Source organism: Raphanus sativus, chromosome 2 (genome assembly GCF_000801105.2).
Source record: "Raphanus sativus cultivar WK10039 chromosome 2, ASM80110v3, whole genome shotgun sequence".
NCBI classification, from domain to species: Eukaryota; Viridiplantae; Streptophyta; class Magnoliopsida; order Brassicales; family Brassicaceae; genus Raphanus; species Raphanus sativus.
In genome coordinates, this window is record NC_079512.1 from 16365944 (window position 1) to 16386481 (window position 20538).

The 20538-nt window shown below is 40.0% G+C and overlaps 4 protein-coding genes across 4 annotated transcripts in view; 2 read left to right on the forward strand and 2 right to left on the reverse strand.

The window, feature by feature from the left end:
- The first annotated feature begins 2773 nt into the window (after positions 1 to 2773).
- Positions 2774 to 5808, forward strand: LOC108842844 (long chain base biosynthesis protein 2b). Its single transcript, XM_018615883.2, has 11 exons — positions 2774 to 3155; positions 3237 to 3325; positions 3638 to 3783; positions 3864 to 3988; positions 4080 to 4173; positions 4258 to 4421; positions 4487 to 4648; positions 4734 to 4860; positions 4951 to 5117; positions 5197 to 5304; positions 5422 to 5808. Exons 1-11 carry the CDS (start codon positions 2964 to 2966, stop codon positions 5515 to 5517), a joined length of 1470 nt encoding a protein of 489 aa, XP_018471385.1. The 5' UTR covers positions 2774 to 2963; the 3' UTR covers positions 5518 to 5808.
- A 274-nt stretch (positions 5809 to 6082) lies between these two features.
- LOC108842846 (uncharacterized) lies at positions 6083 to 7468 on the reverse strand. Its single transcript, XM_018615884.2, has one exon. The coding sequence runs from the start codon at positions 7311 to 7313 to the stop codon at positions 6492 to 6494; it is 822 nt and encodes a 273-aa protein (XP_018471386.2). The 5' UTR covers positions 7314 to 7468; the 3' UTR covers positions 6083 to 6491.
- Positions 7469 to 15184: 7716 nt separating this feature from the next.
- LOC108823515 (pentatricopeptide repeat-containing protein At3g48810) lies at positions 15185 to 17804 on the forward strand. Its single transcript, XM_018596742.2, has one exon. It carries the CDS (start codon positions 15395 to 15397, stop codon positions 17354 to 17356), a length of 1962 nt encoding a protein of 653 aa, XP_018452244.2. The 5' UTR covers positions 15185 to 15394; the 3' UTR covers positions 17357 to 17804.
- A 116-nt stretch (positions 17805 to 17920) lies between these two features.
- Positions 17921 to 20538, reverse strand: part of LOC108837431 (sialyltransferase-like protein 2) — a 2950-nt gene continuing 332 nt past the window's right edge. Inside the window, 11 exon segments of the mRNA XM_057000570.1 lie at positions 17921 to 18348; positions 18437 to 18546; positions 18707 to 18788; positions 18881 to 19035; positions 19125 to 19189; positions 19277 to 19367; positions 19460 to 19652; positions 19825 to 19925; positions 20010 to 20087; positions 20186 to 20275; positions 20416 to 20498. Coding sequence (XP_056856550.1) covers positions 18153 to 18348; positions 18437 to 18546; positions 18707 to 18788; positions 18881 to 19035; positions 19125 to 19189; positions 19277 to 19367; positions 19460 to 19652; positions 19825 to 19925; positions 20010 to 20087; positions 20186 to 20275; positions 20416 to 20498 — 1244 coding nt within the window. The 3' untranslated portion in view covers positions 17921 to 18152.

The window sequence follows — 20538 nt, forward strand, 5'->3', positions numbered from 1 at the left end:
CAATTTCTCCTAAAATAAAGGATTTCTAAAATAGAGATGTGTTTCTCTCCAATGTATTCCTCTAGTTTTACCTTTAAAAAGGAATATTTTCAAAAGATTCTATTTTTATTTTACAACAAGTATCTAATTATTTTTAAAAGTTGCAAATCAATCCTATTCAATTTTACTTTTATAAGATTTTCATACATTTTTAACTTTGTTTAAACAAAAGTTTCAATAAAAAAATTGTTAGGTAAATCAAAACTGTCATTTTATGTTTATAAAAAGTGTATTTTCTTATTAAAATAATTGTTTTTGATATAATCATAAAAATTTAAAAATTAAAGGACTGTTTTGAAATAAAAAAGTATGCCTCTATAATAGAGGAATACTATTTTTTCTCTATTTATAGAAGTGAAAATAACATTTATCTATTATAAAGGTGGATATAGCAATGGGTTGGAGCACTTTTTACTCTATTATAGCATTTGGAGGTGAATATAACAATGAGTTGGAGATGCTCTTAAGTGTATAAGAATCTATAAGATAACTAAGTCGTAGGAGCAAAGCAATTGCACTCAGTGTTGCGCAGTTTAATCCAAATTTTGTTTGGTTCTTTCCCATTGACTGACACAACTTCAAGATGTGTTACTTCCACGATATGTCCGATCATATCTGCAAGATTAAAATACAAAACTTTGAATCTATGGTAGTTAACATAAAAAAAGATAATGATTATTTAAGAACTTAGTTAGTTACCAATAAAGTAATACGAACTAAAAGTTCCATTTAGAATGGTTTTGTAATTGACTGATTAAAATTACAAAACCAGTCACTGCTATTGGTCAATATTCACAGTTTCTCACACGGTTATTGACATGAAGCTTATCTGGTAAAAGTGTTTCGCTCGAATCAAAGAGAAGTTTATGAAAATCAGTTTCAAAAAAAAAAAATGAGAAGTTTATGACATTGTTTTATCAGCCTCCAGCCAGGAAATGATTAAACTGGTTCACTAAATATTTTTCCAAACTTGCGTGAATTTTTTCACCCTATTTAAGAATGAGTCAACAAATTAATACTATTATAGATCTTGTAGCATAGATAACTAAAGTTAGAAAATATTAATGTTAGACCATGCCTTGTATCATTGTATTCATTTGTTATATGTTTATAGTGATGTAGGTCACTTATACGGTTACTCATATTAGCATCGATGAGCACCATTTCAATAGTGAGACGACAAGCGGCTGAGTACTTTTTCCTAAGTTGGATTACCTTCATTCTGATTTTCACATTGATTTGAAAGGTTTGAGCTCGAAGCTGTGTTAATGATGCCTTCTTAACAAAAGAGAGAAGAGTTTTGAAGTTATTCGGGTATGTGTTTTTCTACTGTATATGCAAAGACTGTAAATACTAATCTTGTTTCCGGTATTGATAGTTCCATGTAATAACTATTACATTAGGATAAGACTCGCGTTTTGAGCAAAATGAAGTTGATATTTTTATTATGTTTTGGAGAATGAAATAATAGTTCGGTTTCATTTGGATTATGGGTGTTCAATCCGGATATCGGGTTGGTTTCGGTTCGGTTTGTTTTTTTCGGTATTTCGGTTAGTAAAATATAACTACTATTCTAAATCCATATTTACTTCGGTTTGATTTGGTTTATATACCGTCGGTTTTCAGTTTATTCGGGTTTATACCAAAAAAGACATAATTATTTAGTTTGAGATCATATTATATAATATACGAATTTTAGAGTGTTGTCAAAAAATTATTTATTAAAAAATATTATATATTTAAATAAAAGAATAAAAAATAAAAAATGCTTCTATCATCTAATAAAATAATCAAATCTAGAATTAATATCAAAACTCTAAATTTGAAAAAAAAAATTAAAAAGAAAAACAGAAGCATGAAATAAAAGCTTTTCTATTCTTTCATATTTAGTTTTCATCAAATTAATATATCTTCAATTTAACACAACTTTGTTTGTTTAAAGATAAAAAAAAATGGGGTTGTAAAGAATTTCAACTAATTGTTGTCCATCAAATTTATAATCTTTATTTCAATTTAGTTATTGTTGAAATAAAGCAAAAAGATCAAAAAAAAAACTAAAAAAATAAGAAACCTCAGTTACAGTAAACTGTTATTAATTATAATTCAAGTGATTACAAATTATAATTATATTTCAACTTATATAACAAATAGATATTCATGCGTCGTTATAAATATATACATATTTATATGTTTTAGTTTAATCGATTATAAATCAAATCATATCCAAATCATACGGGTTTATAATCTTTTTCTTCCTAAACGCTCGGACCTCTCTTATACACGAACTGCATTCTCCTCATTGGAGGGAGTACATGAAAATGATGCGAACCCTTGCTGCAATTTGCGGTAGCACCACTTTTTGTTTCTATTCCACTCACAACACCAGTTAAAAAGAACTCCATAGATTGTAGTAATTGAGATATTGTTAAGCCACTTATTTGTCGTGTTGAATTTAGGAATCTTAAATTTGTAAGAGATTTCAGCACGTAGTCATTAAGCTCTCTTAACGTCATCCTTTCAATCTTCTTAACACCACCACACTTCGTAGGGTTGAAAGTTGAGCCTTTCTCACAACTGCATACCTAAACAACAGTCGGTATGAGTTAGTGTGCTGGACTAATTAGGTCATACTAAGTGGCAACTAAAGAAAATTAAAATATTTTTATTTGGGGAGAATTATTGAATAGTCAGAGTGTCCGAAAATAACTAATTAGAAATAAAATAAGCGAAAGAAAACAAAAGGATGAAGATCCGAAGAAGAATCCTTTTTTTTTAAAACAATTCTGACCAAAAGGGGAAGAGATTGAATTCAAATCTTTCTTCTCTTCTCTGTCTCTCCCGTGACCAAAGAACGCAGATTTTTCCAGATCTCATCATCATTGAATCTGTTATCTTGAGGGAGAAGAGAGAAGGAGAAGGAGAATATGATTACGATCCCATACCTTACAGCTGTATCGACCTACTTCAGCTACGGGTTGCTCTTCGCCTTCGGGCAGCTCCGCGATTACTCCCGCCGAATCTTCGATTGGTGGAGCACAAACAATCTCCATGGATACGCCCCGATCTGCTTGGCTCACGAGGATTTCTACATCAGACGTTTGTATCATCGCATTCAGGTTCGTTCGTTCATAGCTATCTTTTTCTTTTTTTTTTATAATATGATTCCTTCCTAATATTGTTCTTTCTTCTTTCTTCAGGATTGTTTCGGACGTCCCATAGCAAGTGCACCTGATGCTTGGGTTGATGTCGTCGAGAGGTTCTCTAATGACAACAACAAGACCCTCAAGTCAGTCTCTCCTTCCTCTGCTTCTCTTGTTTTACATAACACCAAACCTTATGTAAAGGTTGAAACTTTAGCGGTTTAGAATTATTGGTCCCCTTTGATTTTCATTTGAAACCCATTTATCCTTGAGCCTTCACAGAATAAAACATGACGTAAAGGTTGAGACTTTGGTGGTTTAGAATTATAGTCACCTTTGATGAAACCCAATTATTCTTGGGAGGATAAAACGTTATGTAAAGGTTGACACTTTGAGCGGTAGATAATTGGTCCCCTTTGAAACCCAATGATCCTCACAAAATCAACCTTTGGTTGCAGGAGAACAACAAAGAGCACAAGGTGTCTTAACTTGGGGTCGTACAACTATCTTGGATTTGGTTCTTTTGATGAATACTGCACGCCTCGTGTTATCGAGTCTCTAAAGAAATTCTCCCCAAGTACATGCAGCTCCCGAGTTGATGCAGGTTCCTGAATCGAATCTCCAAAACTCTCTCCTCTTTGTTGCCTCCCTCACTCACTGACTGCACTTTGTTTCTCTCATCAGGGACTACATCTGTGCATGCGGAACTCGAGGAATGTGTTGCTAAATATGTGGGGAAACCTGCTGCTATCGTCACTGGCATGGGCTACGCTACAAACTCTGCTATCATCCCTGTCTTGATTGGAAAGGTATGGTTGCTGCTGCTATTTATCTTTTGATGTTACTCCCAAAACCTATGTTTTAGTAGCCTCTTTGATTGATGCCTTTTGTATATATTAGGGAGGGCTGATAATAAGTGACTCTTTGAACCATACTTCAATTGTCAATGGTGCTCGAGGTTCAGGAGCCACTATCCGCGTTTTCCAACACAACAGTAAGCCATTTCTTATGCTTCAGAATTCTATCCCATTCAACTGGTTGACCTACCTTTTAAGTTCTCTTGTTGATTGCTTCTCAGCACCTGCGCATTTGGAAAGAGTATTGAAAGAGCAAATCGCTGAGGGACAACCGAGGACTCACAGACCCTGGAAGAAAATTATGGTTGTTGTTGAGGGTATTTACAGCATGGAAGGAGAAATTTGTCAACTGCCTGAGATTGTCTCAATATGCAAGAAGTATAAGGTACACTTTCTCTTTCCTATTCATTATTGAGGAACTAAGCTAATTTCTCTGACTTGTTGTTTCAGGCTTATGTTTACTTGGATGAAGCTCACAGCATTGGAGCAATTGGAAAAACAGGCAGGGGCGTCTGCGAGCTTCTCGGTGTCGACACAGCTGATGTGGACATAATGATGGGAACTTTCACCAAATCTTTCGGATCTTGTGGTGGCTACATTGCCGGATCTAAGGTTAGCAATTAGTAACTGATTGTAGTGCTGCACTTCATCTCAAAATCAGCCAAAGTTCTTATAGCGATGCTTTCAATTTCTGTAGGACCTCATCCAATATTTGAAGTACCACTGCCCGGCTCACCTTTACGCAACGTCAATCTCAACTCCTTCAGCGCAACAAATCATATCGGCCATAAAAGTTATCCTTGGAGAGGACGGTTCAAACAGAGGTATCTCTCTATAGTTTGTTTTGCTCTCTGAGCTTCATAATCTCGAGTTATATTATAGTCTCTCAAGATTGTTGTGAAACCCCTGGACAGGTGCACAAAAATTAGCAAGGATAAGGGAGAACAGCAACTTTTTCAGGGCCGAGTTGCAGAAGATGGGATTTGAGGTTCTTGGAGACAATGATTCCCCAGTTATGCCGATAATGCTTTACAATCCTGCGAAAATCCCAGCCTTCTCAAGGGAATGCCTGCGAGAAAACGTATGTCTTCACTTATCTATGCTTTTCGTATGCTTCAGTACCAGAGATCATTAACATCAATGCCTAAAACTGTGAACAGGTGGCAGTTGTGGTTGTTGGTTTCCCAGCTACACCTCTATTGCTAGCCAGGGCTCGTATTTGTATATCCGCATCTCACTCAAGAGAAGATCTTCTTAAAGCTCTACAGGTAATCAAAAAAGCTTGCGATTAGTTCAGTTCACTCTGCTTTCTCTCCTTATATTAGAGTACTCGATTCTAAGCATAGTATAAATTGATTTTTGTACCTCTGCGTTTTATATGACAGGTTATAAGCAAAGCAGGTGACCTTACCGGAATCAAATATTTTCCTGCTGCTCCAAAGAAGCAAGAAGAAGAGAAAGATACCATCAAATTGGACTAAAACAGAGGGGTGGGTACTGGCATCATAGTCAGTTTCTCGTACCAAAAGAGGTTTAATTAGTACTAACTTGCATTAGTTTACTAGTTTCCCTTGCGGTTCGGTGTCCCCTCTACTTGTCATGCAACTTTGTGATCGTTCTTCTTCGTTCATTTTGTTTTCTTGGTTGTCAGAGTTAAAATTGTATAGTTTCCCTCTTTGAGTAACAGATATGCTATCGATGACATTTTGTGCTTCACGAGAAACTATATTGTCCAAATTGTTAGATCAAATCGTTTTTTGGTTTTTGTTTTAGTCTTCTGTTGTGCTAAAGAAAGAAGAACCAAAGGCAAACTACTAAAATAATCCCTAAGAGACAGAGCAACCATGTAGGACTTGAATCTTCTTTAGCTCCTGAATCTAAAGAAATCAATTATACATTCTATGTTCTATTAGATTCTTCTGATTATTTGCCAACTCAAATGAAAATATTCACATTTAACTCTTAACCACCAACAAACCTGATCCATGTCTCTTGTTGAAGCTGTGTAAAATATAATTACTTGCTCTTGTTTCTACAATACTGAGATACCTAAACGCTTAACGATGCTAATCAAAAGCTAGACTGAACACATTCAGTTTCATCCTTTCAGACATTTATTACAAATCGGTATATAGTCTACACCTACACCACATGTTCATCAAGACCATACATGGAAACATCTCAGGTGAAGCAAAAAGAGTAAAAAGGAAAAAAAAAACTTCTTCATCTTCTTCTTTCCCACTTCTACTTCTATTGAGCTAGTGCTACATTCAAACACAAAACGCAAAGATGAAAAACAATCAGCAACTGAAATACCTCTATAGCAAAAGGCTTTCATTCACTGGTTACAGACATTGCCATGTCTGACTATCTCACCAACAGCAAGCAGGAAAAAAAAAAAACACAATCCTTTTCTTCTCAGGAGATCAAAAATATCCAACATTCATTCCCTCTATCACGAGAACTCCCTACCAAGCTTCTGAATAGCACAAAACATCTTCCTCCTGGACCCAACAGCATTAATCCCCATATCTTTCAAATCCTCCAACGTCAACAAGGGCAAAACCTCTTCATCAACCTCATGTATCTCAAACATAGGCCAATACCTCCCTAACCCTAGCTCTTGCAGCCAAATCTTCACCCCTTGTCTTCCCCCCTCCGCCGGCTCCGACAACAACTCGAACTCTCTGTTCCCACTACTAGCACCGTAAAACCCACCACGAGACTCGTCCTTTACCGGACTACTCTCCGAATCCTCTCTACTGAAATCCCTAAACCCCCCTCCTCCTCCTTCGAACTCTTCCCCTCCCTGATCCGTTTCCCCAATCCTCGACACCCAATTGGATCTCACCCGCTTCGTCGACGACCCGACCCGTTTCTTGACCCGCCAACTCCCAACGCCGAAAGAAGAAGAATCAACATTGTTATCGTACCCAGAACTCAAATTCGTTAGAGCTCGAGTCCTCGTCGACGACTTGCTCATCATATCTTTCTTGGCTCTCCTCACCTGAGAATAATCGTACGCCGCCGCTTGGTACTGCTCGCCGCCGCCGCCGATTTCTCCTAATCGAACGCTCGGTCTCCTCAATCGTTTCGATCCGGCCTGAGCTTCCGCTGATGTCGACGGCAGCGAAGGAGGAGGAACGCCGCCGCCGTTGGGCTGCTGGTTATTGCCGTCGTTACCTGGTTGCAGTTCCGCCATTTCTTGGAAAGATCGAGAGGTTTCTTGTTTCACTTTGTCGGGCATAGATGTTGTGCGGAAGCTAGTGGAGAACATGAAAGTTGCAAAAGTCTTTTTTTGCTTTAGCCTAATTAGGGTTTTTTTTTTATTTATCTGGGGAAGGAAGTCAGAAGTGGGATGTGAGAAAGAGAAAGAGAATCGTCATCATCAGTATCGAATCGAACAAGAGAGATAGAGGGAAGAGACTAGATGTTCACTTCCTCACACGTGTACGCTTATGCCTAGCACAGACTAACAGTTATTTACTTTTTTTTAACAAATCTTTTCACTTCTGCTATTTCTATTTTTAACCTCTCCAAATATTTTTTCTTTTTAATTCTAATTGTGTCAGTGCCAAAGATTTTTTCTGCAATTCATATCTTAGTGGAGCTTACTGGTTGCTGACTTTTATGGATTCATATTTCAAATAAAAATGTAAATTACTGGATCTATAACTTTATGTAAGAAAAAAACGAAGAGCATTGGATGCAACATTAAGAGTGGTTCGGTTCTTGAAAGAAAATCAAGGTCATGGAATTTTTTTGAAAGCAAAGGCCTCTCTTGATTTAGTTCTTGGTGTGATGTTGACTGGGCTGGCTACCCAGCAAAAAGATGATCTCATTTAAGTTGGATTTTCAGCATGGTGGCTCACATATATCTTGGAAATCTCAAAAAACAACTTGTCTCATGATCTTTGGCGAAAGAAGAATATCGAGCCATGTCAGCCACATTTAATTTAAACTATTAAAACTGAAGTACAAAAAGTATTTAGTCTTTAGTTTTGCACAATAATTACAATAGAATGTCATTGATATTAAACTCTGAGTTTTGATCATTATAACTAACCGAGATTTATGATTTTGTTTCTCTATCTTAACCGAAATTAGACTTATTAATAAGGAAATATTTAATTAGTCCCTATATAATAAAACCTTCGATCAGTATATCAAAAGATTTGGTCATTATATTTTGTGCATTTATTAGGATAATAAACTTAACGATTATTAAAAAGATTTGATTACACCAAGAATTTAGGAACTTCCAAAATTATGCGATTATATTCGTAAGGATATATATATTTCGGTTACATATTTGATCGACTAAACCACTCCTATTAATATGCATACCTAGCATCTTCATCCATACTTCTACTCATTGGAGGATGGGAAAACATAAAGAATTAAGAATTTTACTCTCAGTCTTGTTGGACCCAAATATGACCTCCTAGCTAGTGATAGACAATAAGAAATGATAACGGGCCGCGAAAGGTCCATCATGAATTCAATCTTCAAAAACAGCTAAGTCAGATCCGGAGGCTGTGAGCTAGAGATGTTCATCAGAGAGGTCAAGGAAAAGAGACAGCTCGTTGACAAGTAAACAAGCGCAGGACCCGGTCAAAGAGGTAGCTCGTGGACAAATAAATAGGCGCAGGACCCGGTCAAAGGGAAGCTGTTACAAATCCCTCAAATCACGGAGAGGATCTCGGGAACCTGTTGGTAGCAACCGACGGAGCCCGAGGCTATTTAAAGAAGACATCAAACAATAATCAAGGGATCCGCATTCTCTACGATTCATACACATTAGCTTTTAAATACTATTATCTCTTTGTAAACGTTATAAACGTCTTTTGTAATCAATTCTTACAAAAATATCAATAAAATCATCATTCATCTTATAAGTTCTTACGGGATTCGGCTCACGTTTCCTTTCCTTTTAACCTTAACCTGATCTAAAAACCAGGTAGTGAGTTTAGTCCCTCACAATTGGCGCCGTCTGTGGGGAAGAAACAATCGAATCCCTTACCCTAACTTGAGGATGAATCCTACCGATCAGACAACAAATCCGTCTGACCTTAACCTCCCGATCCAGAGCGATGGCTCACCGAACGATGGAGGCTCTACCCTTGTAACCTCGGAGCCTCGACGTGGCGACCACCGATCTGGACAACAGCTTCCGATTAACGCTCGAACGAGCCAGACTCTAACCGGAGCTACTAACCCGAGATCGACAAGTGGAACCGTCCCCGGGCTTCCAATCACCGAGAATCCTCAGCAGCAAGCCGTTCCGAATCAAACGGAGGCTCAGCTTTCTGAGATTCGTCAGATGATGATGCAACTAGTAGACAAAGCTCAGGAAAGTGAGCGTACGATGCATCAGCTAGCTGTTTGACAGCAACGATTCGAAGAGATAACAAGATCTCTAGACACAACAACCCAACCACCGCAACGTCAAGCTCCGGGGGTCACTTTCCGAGATCGATTGACAGATCCCTCATTTCCCCGAGGACGTTTAGACTTTTCCCCTGATAACACTGCTCCGGAAGGACGGGGATCTGCTTTCCAGACACCTCATACTGGGGTAGCTCCCGTGTTTAACCCACCTATTACCAGTGCTATGGGAAGTAACGTAGCGACAACCAGCTCCACACCCAGCCAGATTGCTGACCGGAGCACTCGCTTACCTCCTCCGCCGCCTGATCTTAGGTCCGGAGCAGGAGTATCCTTCCCATTCGGGGGCAGAACATCAGCCTCGGTTTATCAAAATAGAAGTTCAACCCCGAACGGAGACGGGAATCGAAGGGTAGCCTCCGATAACCCAAGAGCTGGTGAGCGACTGAGCCCACCAACTGCATGGGAAGACGAGCCAACAAGATTCCGTCAGGAACCTACCCGCCGGGTGCCTAATAACGACCCAAATGTCCTTCCCTTAGAAAGACCTGAAGCTATCCGTAGATATATGGAACGAACTCACGCAGCTCTCCAAAAATTGGGAACTCAAGTCCATAAAGCTACGAGCTCAGCTCCCGAAATCGATAGCTTGATCGAAGAAACCCGTGGAACTCCATTCACTGACATAATTGCCAGCTCACTGACATAATTGCCAGCTCCTACATAAGAGATACCCGAAAAATCAGAATTCCCGAGTATGATGGGACCTCTGACCCAAAGGCCTATTTGAGAGCTTTCCGATTGGCTATCGTGAAAGCCCATTTTACACAGGAAGAATGTGAAGCAGGTTACTGCAGGACATTCGCCGAAAACTTGGTCGGAACAGCCCTTGAGTGGTTCTCTGGTCTCGAACCAGCATCGATAGATAGTTTCGATCAGTTAACTAGTGCCTTCATGAAGCAGTATTCGACCCATATCCTGAAGCAAGCCACTGAGGCCGACCTTTGGAAGGTCAGACAAGGAATGGGGGACTCACTACGAGTCTACATCGAGAAATTCAGGGCAATAAGAACTAAGCTCTCGAATCCGAACGACCTAGTCGCCATCGAGGCTCTTAGGAGAGGTATGTTCTATAAATCGAAGTTATGGTCCGAGCTAACACTCAATACTCCTCCAACTATCGATGATGCTCTTCATAAAGCCACCAGATACATTACTTTGGAGGAGGAGACAGCTGCACTGGATAAACTCCACAAGAAGCCTCAGAATCACTCGAAAGGTGAATCCTCTGAGGCAAAGGGACCTCATAAAAGGGGGAACCCCCGAAACAACCAAACTCAGGGAGAACATTCCTATGCAATCGAGGAAGACAAGGAAGAGAAACCTGTCGCCGCAGCAAACAAAATCCCCTGGTCAAAAGGATATGATGAGAACAAACACTGCTCTTATCACGATCGGAAAGGGCACTCAACTGAGGAATGTTGGGACCTCCAACGACAACTGGCAGCTAAATTCACAGCCGGAGAAATAAAGGACGTGGACCTCCAAAAACCACAACCCTACCAGAAAAGAGGTCCCAGAGACACCTCACCGAAACGAGAAAGGTCTCCTGAAAAGAGACCGATTCACCATCCCCAGCTCCTAAGAAAAGGGTCGACATGATCCTTGGGAAGCTCCCCCAAGGAAAAAGCCTACAAATCGAGGCCCTCCTGAGCAAACCGTTACCTCAGTCGAGCCCCGGTTCGAAGGTAGACTACATCCTCGGAGGATCTGATATGTGTCGAGACTCTGTTAATTCTATTAAAACTCATGTACGGAAGGCTGTGTCTAACACTCAAACTAAGCCTTCTAACCCCGAGTCTAACACTAAGATTTCATTTTGGGAAAGTGAGACGTCAAACCTTGACAGACCTCACGACGATACCCTGATCGTCACCCTGAACATCGCAGGGTACGAAGTACCCAAGCTCATAGTAAACATCGGGAGCTCTGTTGACCTTATTCTCTACAACACCCTGAAAGGGATGGAAATAAATGACTACGAAATTATTGCCCAAAAAGCTAATCTCGTAGGCTTTTCCAGAGAAACAACTACCTCATTGGAAACTATCAAGCTCCCAATCATAGCTGGCGGAATAATGAAAATGACCAACTTAGTAGTCATCGACAGACCTTCCCCGTTCCATGCGATCCTAGGAAGACCCTGGATTCACAAGATGAAAGAAGTAGCCTCGACTTATCATCAATGTGTGAAATTCCCAACACCTGAAGGGGTAACTACCGAACATGGTAGCCAGAAGATCTCCAGAGTCTGTTACCTGGGAGGATTCGAAATCCTCAAAAAATCCTCCCAATAGCAATTACAGATCCAGGAGGGTCGCGAGATGCAACAAAATATTTGAGGTCCCCCTAGGAACCTCACCGAAAAAGTTTGCATCGACGACGCAAATCCTGAAAGACAGGTAAGCATCAGATCTGAGCTACCTATCGAGACCAAAAAGGAGCTCATTGACTTCTTAAAAAGCAACGTCAAAACCTTTGCATGGACCACCTGTGACATGAAAGGTATAGATCCGAACGTCACCACCCATAAATTAAGAGTAGACCCCACTTTCAAACCGATCAAACAAAAGCGTCGCAAGATGGGCCTCAAAAAGGCTCAAGCTGTTAATGACGAAATTGATCGACTAACGAAAACTGGGTCCATTCGAGAGGTGCACTACCCCGACTGGTTAGCTAACCCGGTAGTTGTAAAAAAGAAAAAAGGGAAATGGAGAGTCTGTGTAGATTTCACTGACCTAAACAAGGCTTGTCCTAAAGACAGCTTCCCGTTACCTCACATCGACCGCCTGGTTGAAGCAACAGCTGGCCATCGACTCCTATCCTTCATGGATGCCTTCTCAGGGTACAACCAAATCATGATGGATCCTGAGGATCAAGAAAAAACTGCATTCATAACCGAACGAGGAACCTATTGTTACAAGGTTATGCCATTCGGGTTAAAGAACGCAGGAGCTACCTATCAGAGGCTAGTAAATAAGATGTTTGCTAGACAACTCGGAAAAACCATGGAGGTCTATATTGACGATATGCTAGTCAAATCCTCAGCTGGAGAAGATCATATCTCCCACTTAAGGGAATGCTTCGATATCCTTAACAAGTACGATATGAAGCTCAATCCCACTAAATGTACCTTCGGGGTACCCTCAGGCGAGTTCCTAGGCTACCTCGTAACCGAAAGAGGCATTGAAGCCAACCCGAAACAAATAGCTACCTTTTTGGAAATGCCGTCACCTAAGACAACCAGAGAGATACAGAGATTGACTGGACGAATCGCAGCATTAAATCGATTCATATCCAGGTCCACCGATAAGTGCCTCCCATTCTACAAACTTCTAAAAAATAATAAGAAATTCTTATGGGATGAAAAGTGCGAGGAAGCCTTCAAACAATTGAAAGCTTACTTCTCCGAACCTTCGATCCTGGCTAAACCAGTAGGGGAGAACCGCAATATCTTTACCTCGCCGTATCAACCGCTGCAGTTAGTGGTGTGCTGGTACGAGAAGAGCAAAACGAGTAAAGACATGTCTATTATACCAGCAAGAGTCTGATAGACGCCGAAACTAGATACCCTACTATGAAAAAACTAGCTCTAGCTGTCGTAACAGCTGCCAGAAAATTGCGACCTTATTTCCAATCGCACTCAATCGTCGTAATGACTTCACAACCATTGCGAACAATTTTGCACAGCCCTAGCCAATCATGACGATTAGCTAAATGGGCAATAGAGCTCAGTGAATACGATATCGAGTATAGACCTCGAGCAGCAGCAAAAGCTCAGGTCCTTGCCGATTTCATAATCGAGATAGCTTCCGAACAACTAGACTTGGAAACAGAAGCTCCGAAGTGGAGTCTGTACATTGACGAACCTCGCCAAGACAAGATTCCGGCATCGGTCTAAGGCTGACCTCCTCAGCTGGAGAAACCATCCAACAATCCTACAGGCTCGGATTCAGCGCTTCTAATAACGAGGCTGAATACGAAGCATTAATTGCAGGATTAAAACTTGCCCTAAGCCTCGAAATTCGAGAGCTGAACGCTTATAGTGATTCACAGCTAGTAGCTAGCCAGTTCCACGGCGAGTATGAAACAAGGGACGAAAGAATGGGGGCATACCTCGAAGTTGTCTGGAACCTCACTAAGCAGTTCAACAGATTTGAACTAACTAGTGGACTCTTATAGATCAATACTGATGACTCTAGGAGTGAATTTCACGAAACCATTTTCATTTTAATGTGATAATATGGTGGTAGTTCATATTGTCAAGAATCATGTTTTTTCATGAGCGTACCATGCACATTTAGAATGACTGTCATTTCATTCGGGATGAGTACATACGAGGTGTTATCGAGCCATTACATGTTTGGTCTTATGGGCAGTTAGCTATCTATGAAGGCTCTTGGAAGTAAATAGTTTGATTGGTTCATTGGAAAATTAGGCGTTAGTGATCTACATGCTCTAATTTGAGGAAGGATATTACGAGATATATGCACCTATATCTAGTGTCTTCTTAATATCTTAGTATATATTTTGTAGATATATAAGGCATGTGAATCTCAATAACTTGGCATGTAAGCATTGGTGATTAGATCGACTGTAACAAGTATATATTTGGCCCTCAATGACCATCTATCAATATACAGAAAACCTTTCATATTAGTTAAGGTTTTATCGGATCTATAAAGGTTTCAAAGGCATGATTGTTCTCACCTTGTTCATTTGTCAGCTGTTCGTCATAAGTCTTCAAGGAACAGTCACCTTCATCTTTAGAGACAAACTCAACCAGCACAATCTTATGGTTTTGCTGCATCTCTAACGTATCCTCTGGTTAGGTTCATCAAAATTGGCCAGTAACGTTTCTTAAACCAATCGAAATTGGTTTGCATCCAATCCCATTGCTTTTAGAGTTTGAGCTAGCCACCTGCTTCATCTTCGTAGAGATGAATTGTGGCTCTAATACCATTGCTAAGTTCATGATAAACTTATTTGACATGTTAAAAGAAATAAAGGAGAATTGAGAGGAATAGTTAGAAAGGAGAAGAAGATAGAGAGGACATAAATTGTGGAGAATGAACTCAAAGTTTTGATTATGATTTATTGGATATAGGAGTTTACTGTTTGAGTCTAATTTATTTGAGGCCCAACAATTATCCATATAAAATTCATATAGCTTTAGAACTTATAAAAATTCTAATAAACATGAAAAAGTGTTTGAGTAAAAATACAAAGACATAAATCTGAGAAATTTTAAAAATTTAAAAATTTAAAAATTCTAATTAAATTGTATTAGTTAGAATTGAAATTACTAAACTTTACAAAACATACAAATTCAGTATATAAATTTTCAGAACAAATAATACATACATAGTTTCTATAACACCCTCTTGATGAAGTAGTTTTTGGAACACTGTTAATGCATCAATAGTTACCGTGCCGTTTTACATCATCTACATCTTTTTCCAGCAATAAGTAGATATTTTGTGAAACTAGTGTAAGTTTAGGGGTATATTCATCAATACCTTTGACTTTCTCGCTAGCTATCGAATTCCAGTTCCTGTTTTTTTTGAGTAAATTAGCTCAATATAATAAAATAAGTGGGATACCAAAGAATGGAGGGAAAATAAGAAAGATAAAGGGAAGAAAATTGGGGGAAAATAAGGTACAGAGTGCAAATAAGATAGATTTTGTGTGTATAGAGTGCAGATGCTCTTTTTTTCAAAGTGAAAACAAAATCTGAGCAGAAAGTGGAATACTGAGCAAAACCCTCACTCAAAACGCCGCCGTTTTGTATCGCTTCCTCCGGCCAATCTAATCGTCGTCTGACCTCACCTCACCTCAATCCATCCGTCTCCGTCTGTAAGTTTAGGAAAAAAGAAAAAGAAGAGTCTCCCTCAAGTGTTCATTGTCATCATGTACGTGAAAGAAGGATGCTCGTTGCTCTTGAAAGTTCAAAAACCAATCATCCCCTTTCTCCTCAACACAAATCTCAACCTCCCTCAACCTCCAAACCCAGCAACAGCAACCGAGATCAAAGAATCATACGTCGTAAAGCGGCTAAGACAAGAGCCATGCGTCCCCTTAGCTTTGCACTTCTTCAAATCCGTCACCAACTCAAACCTCTTCAAACACACGCCTCTGACATTCGAGGTCATGATCAGGAAGCTAGCAGCGGACGGTCAGGTCGACAGCGTTCAGTACCTTCTCCAGCAGATGAAGCTCCAAGGCTTCCCCTGTTCCGAAGATCTGTTCGTCAACGTCATCAGCGTGTACCGACAAGTGGGTTTGTCTGAACGAGCCGTGGAGATGTTTTACAGGATAAAAGAGTTCGGGTGTGTTCCTTCCGTTAAGATATATAACCATGTTTTGGATACTTTGCTCGGTGAGAATAGGGTTCAGATGATTTATAAAGTTTATAGAGACATGAAGAAGAGAGATGGGTTTGAGCCTAATGTGTTTACTTATAATGTTCTTCTTAAGGCTTTGTGTAAGAACAATAAGGTGGAGGGTGCTCAGAAGCTGCTTGTGGAGATGTCGAACAAAGGATGTTCTCCTGATGCTGTGAGCTACACTACGGTGATCTCGTCCATGTGTGAGCTCGGTTTGGTGAAGGAAGGTAAGGAGCTCGCGGCGAGATTCGAACCCGTTGTGAGCGTCTATAACGCGTTGATTAATGGCTTATGCAAAGACGGTGATTACGAAGGAGCGTTTGAGTTGATGAGAGAGATGGTGGAGAAGAAGGGGGTGTCTCCTAATGTTATCTCATACTCAACGATCATCAACGCGCTTTGCAGTGTTGGAGAAACCGAGATCTCTTTCTCGCTTCTGGGGCAGATGTTGAAACGAGGGTGTCATCCGAATGTCCATACGCTGAGTTCTCTTGTGAAGGGTTGTTTTGTAAGAGGTAGGAGCAGCGCTGATGCTCTACACTTGTGGAGTTCGATGATCAGAGGGTTTGAGTTGCAACCGAACGTTGTAGCGTTTAATACTCTGGTGCAAGGACTCTGTTCCCACGGCGATATGGAGAAGGCTCTGTCTGTGTTTTCACGCATGGAAGGAACCGGATGTTCTCCAAACATCAGAACTTACGGCTCTCTCATCAACGGGTTCGCCAAGAGAGGTAGCCTCGAGGGGGCTGTTGATACGTGGAACAAGATGCTGACCAGTGGATGCTCCCCAAACGTTGTGGTGTATACAAGCATGGTGGAAGCTCTTTGTAGGCACTCCAAGTTGAGAGAAGCTGAGTCTCTTATAGAGATTATGTTCAAAGAAAACTGTGCTCCTCCTTCCGTGGCGACGTTCAACGCGTTTATCAAAGGCTTATGCGATGCAGGGAGGCTTGACTGGGCAGAGAAAGTGTTCGTACAAATGGAGGAGCGATACAAGTGTCCTCCTAACATTGTAACGTACAACGAGTTGCTAGACGGGCTCTCAAAGGGGAACCGGATAGAAGAAGCTTATGGTCTGACCAGAGAGATCGGTGTGGAGTGGAGCTCGTCTACTTACAACACGCTTTTACATGGGTCATGCAGTGCAGGTCTCCCCTGGATAGCTCTGCAGCTAGCAGGGAAAATGGTGGTTAGTGGTAAATCTCCGGATGAGATAACGAGGAATATGATATTATTAGCGTATTGCAAACTAGGAAAAGCTGAGAGGGCGGTTCAGATGTTGGATCAAGTTTCGTTTGGAGGAAGAAAATGGCGGCCAGATGTAATCTCATACACAAACGTGATATGGGGTCTATGCAGCTCAAATTGTAAGGAAGATGCAGTGATTCTTCTTGAGAGGATGATAAGTGAAGGGATTGTCCCAAGTGTTGCTACATGGAATGTATTGGTTCGTTGTTTTATCACCGATGACAACTTGTGCTCATGATCAGTTTAGTTGGGAAGAAGCCATTTGCTTCTTTGTATGAGAGTTAGAAGCATCAACTCTTGTGGTGGATATATGGAAATCTTGTGACCACATGGAAGCTTAGCTTTTCGGTCTTCACTGGACTCTCCAAGAAATCTCAAGAAAATATTTTGGATTCTTGCAAGAAAAATCAGACGGCTGGTTTTGGTATGTGACAACATTTTGCTGAGAGGTTGGCTAAGCAAATATGATGTGACAGATGCTCCTTAGCCATGCTTACAGTGATTTGATTATTTGGTCAGCACTTTTCCTGATGATTCAGTAAGTCAAGAAGCTGTTTGAAAAACTGTTTTCTAAGTAGGAGCTCAAGGAGATAGATTTAGATTCTCTGGCCAAGGTTTTGAGTTTATATTCATTTGTGTATGATATATATAGTTCGTTGACAAGTAAAGAAGCTATATTGGTCTGATATTGAAACCCTTGATAAAAGTTATAGGTAAAGGTCTGGGTTGAAGTTTACTTGAGCTTTAAGGTCTTACGTAAGATTATAATTTTGAACTTGATTATATGTGCTAAAAGTAGACATGGGTCAAAGCTCTCGCACTTACCTATTAACTCTCTTGAAGACCCGAAAACAGGATAACAAAAGAATCAAATCATAACCTCCTCAAGAGATTACACGGAAAACTCTCCTCTCTATGGTGTTCTTGAACTGCTTCATATTATGGGCTTTGCTTTTGAATCTAGCGTCTTCCACTGAACCTGTTTCCTGCTTTTGTGTAGGGAGAAAAATCGATTTCTGTATAAACCAAATTCTTTAGTCAGCTGGTGTAATGCAAAGCTGACTGTGTCCTGGACTGTGCTCCAGCGGGTACATGGTCGTGCTTCTCACAAATTTTTGATGTTCTCTCACGGGTTTTCTCAGGTGTGAGACCAAATGACGTTCGTTTTTGCTCCTCTTCTTTACTATCGAGCATGAAGCTAACGGGTCTGCAGATCCTGCTCCAACTCTCCTGCACGTTAATGAGGTTTAATCAGAGAGATGACGCACATAATGTGCGCAAAAAAAAAAGAAAAAAGAAAGAAGATATTTTTGATTACCTTAAGAGCTTCTCTGCTGCAATTCTTGCAGATCTAATAGTATTACGGCTTGGCACCCATTTCACGACACGGTTTGGATCTGCTCTCATGGGAGAGTGTATTTTAATGAGCTACAAACAAAAAAAAATGAAGAGAACCAAGTCAAAACCAAAAAGCTTGAAGCGATCTCTGAATTTATAATAGGTCAATCTCTAGTAAACCAAGAAAGTGACTTATGTTAAGAACTTGTATTGGATAACTGGATAATGAAGAAAAAGAAGAAAGACTTACACCCAAGCATTCCATCATCTGGTAGTAAGCTCTACCATGCAAAGGAGTATGCCCTTGTCGCGATTCTGAAAAATATCTAGTCCTGAAAGTATATATCACAACAAAACATAAACATGGTCAGTGTGTATGTAGACAGACATCTATGAGTAAAATAAGTACAGGTAGACTTCATACCATTCTTTATAACCTGGATCAACAGTGAAGCCATACATGTCCACTGAATCACAAGTCGAGAGAGCAAATTCAAGAGCCTTGAGCCCAGTTCCCTTGGCGGCCGAGCCAAATGAAGCACCAAGCATTAAGTAGACAGGATTGTTTATTGGAACTTCCTGAAGAGAAGGAAGAATCCTCAAATGAGTGAGGAACTGATTTCAGATATTCAAAACCAAAAGAGATAAATAAGTGGAGATGCACAAACCCGTATCATTTTGTTCATGATATCATGTATTGTTGTTTTTATTAGTAGCACCTCTTGCTTCTTTTCTGCATAGTTGCAAAGAGAGTTGAGTATCTATTTGCAATGCGACAAACAAAAAATGAATAAAGAAGAAGAGAAGAGTTATGCAGTACCATCCAACTCCACGACTTTGTCAAGAGCTTTTGCAGACCCTCGATTAAGAAGACGGAATGTACTTTTCTCTCCAACATATTCCTTGTAGTTCTGCAAATGAATTGGAGACTAGATCAAAACTAAAGCCAAGAGAGGGAACAAACGAAAATGGAAGTTAGATAAAAAGAACTCATAACTTTTACCTGAATGGGAGCACCATTTTCTCTAAGAACAGCATCGTAAGTATCTATCTCCTTTCCGAACTTTGTTTTTAAAAGATCACCAGAGTTACCAATAACAGCACATCGCCCAAACTGCCGGGGAAAATACGGTGGTGTTTCAGGAAGCACTAAAGAAAGCTTCTCGACGCATAAAGACTTATTCTGACAACGATTACTGCATCAGAGTAGGAGTTTCATTAAGAACATAGCGAAGCATTCTACACTACATGTACTACTTGAGAGTTGAGACCATCAGTTTAGCAAGTATTTAGATGAAATTGGATAATAATAACCAATCAAGTATGCAATTCGTTCCTCCTGGTCTAAATGTGAGAGTAAACACGTACAGTAGTATTCCTTTATTAATTCTGCGCCAAGCATAATCCTCCCATCCATTTGGTAAGGCATCAATGTATTCCTTGGTGAGTATCGTAGAGCTATTCCTGACCTGCTCAACCCAACCCATCCCTATATTATTATATGAACTAAAAAAAATTATACAAGACTAAAAATTAAGCAGCAAAATACACACTTGTTCCCATGTAGCAACTGCTTGGCACAAGTCAAACTCATATGATAGTCCTTCAAGCTCTCCAGACTTGGGATCTTTCTAATGATTGGACATAGCACCAAGGGGTACAAATATTCAGCTTCAATGTAGAAAGCCAAGTAACCAATCAGAATGAGAGAGGAGATCTATCATTTTACCCATTTGGGAATAGTATCCTAGGGGAAGTTGATTGATACTCTGCAGTAATCTCTACCGGTAGCAGCTTCTAGTCCCAACCCATTTGCACTCTACACAAACTCTTTTTTATTTTTAGTCAGTCACACATATGCATCGAAACTAATAAAAAAAATATCCATATTCACAAGTAACATTTGATCTCTCGAGTGACTAAATGTTCACTGACAATTCGGATTTTTTTAAAACTTACAACGCACTTCTGGAATCCGGTCTGCAGGGACTGCAACGCCTCTAAATCTTCATTGCTAAGCCCATTTGATTCGTCTGAACCATCTTCTTTAATCAATTATCATCGCCACACTACAAGGAGGAT

Bases quoted from the DNA above. Each gene is read 5' to 3' on its own strand.
- LOC108842844 (XM_018615883.2), top strand. From the start codon at position 2,964: ATGATTACGATCCCATACCTTACAGCTGTATCGACCTACTTCAGCTAC. The intron at 4,861-4,950 runs GTATCTCTCTAT...ACCCCTGGACAG, and splicing joins AGAGGACGGTTCAAACAGAG to GTGCACAAAAATTAGCAAGG. The intron at 5,305-5,421 runs GTAATCAAAAAA...TTTATATGACAG, and splicing joins ATCTTCTTAAAGCTCTACAG to GTTATAAGCAAAGCAGGTGA.
- LOC108842846 (XM_018615884.2), bottom strand. From the start codon at position 7,313: ATGTTCTCCACTAGCTTCCGCACAACATCTATGCCCGACAAAGTGAAA.
- LOC108823515 (XM_018596742.2), top strand. From the start codon at position 15,395: ATGTACGTGAAAGAAGGATGCTCGTTGCTCTTGAAAGTTCAAAAACCA.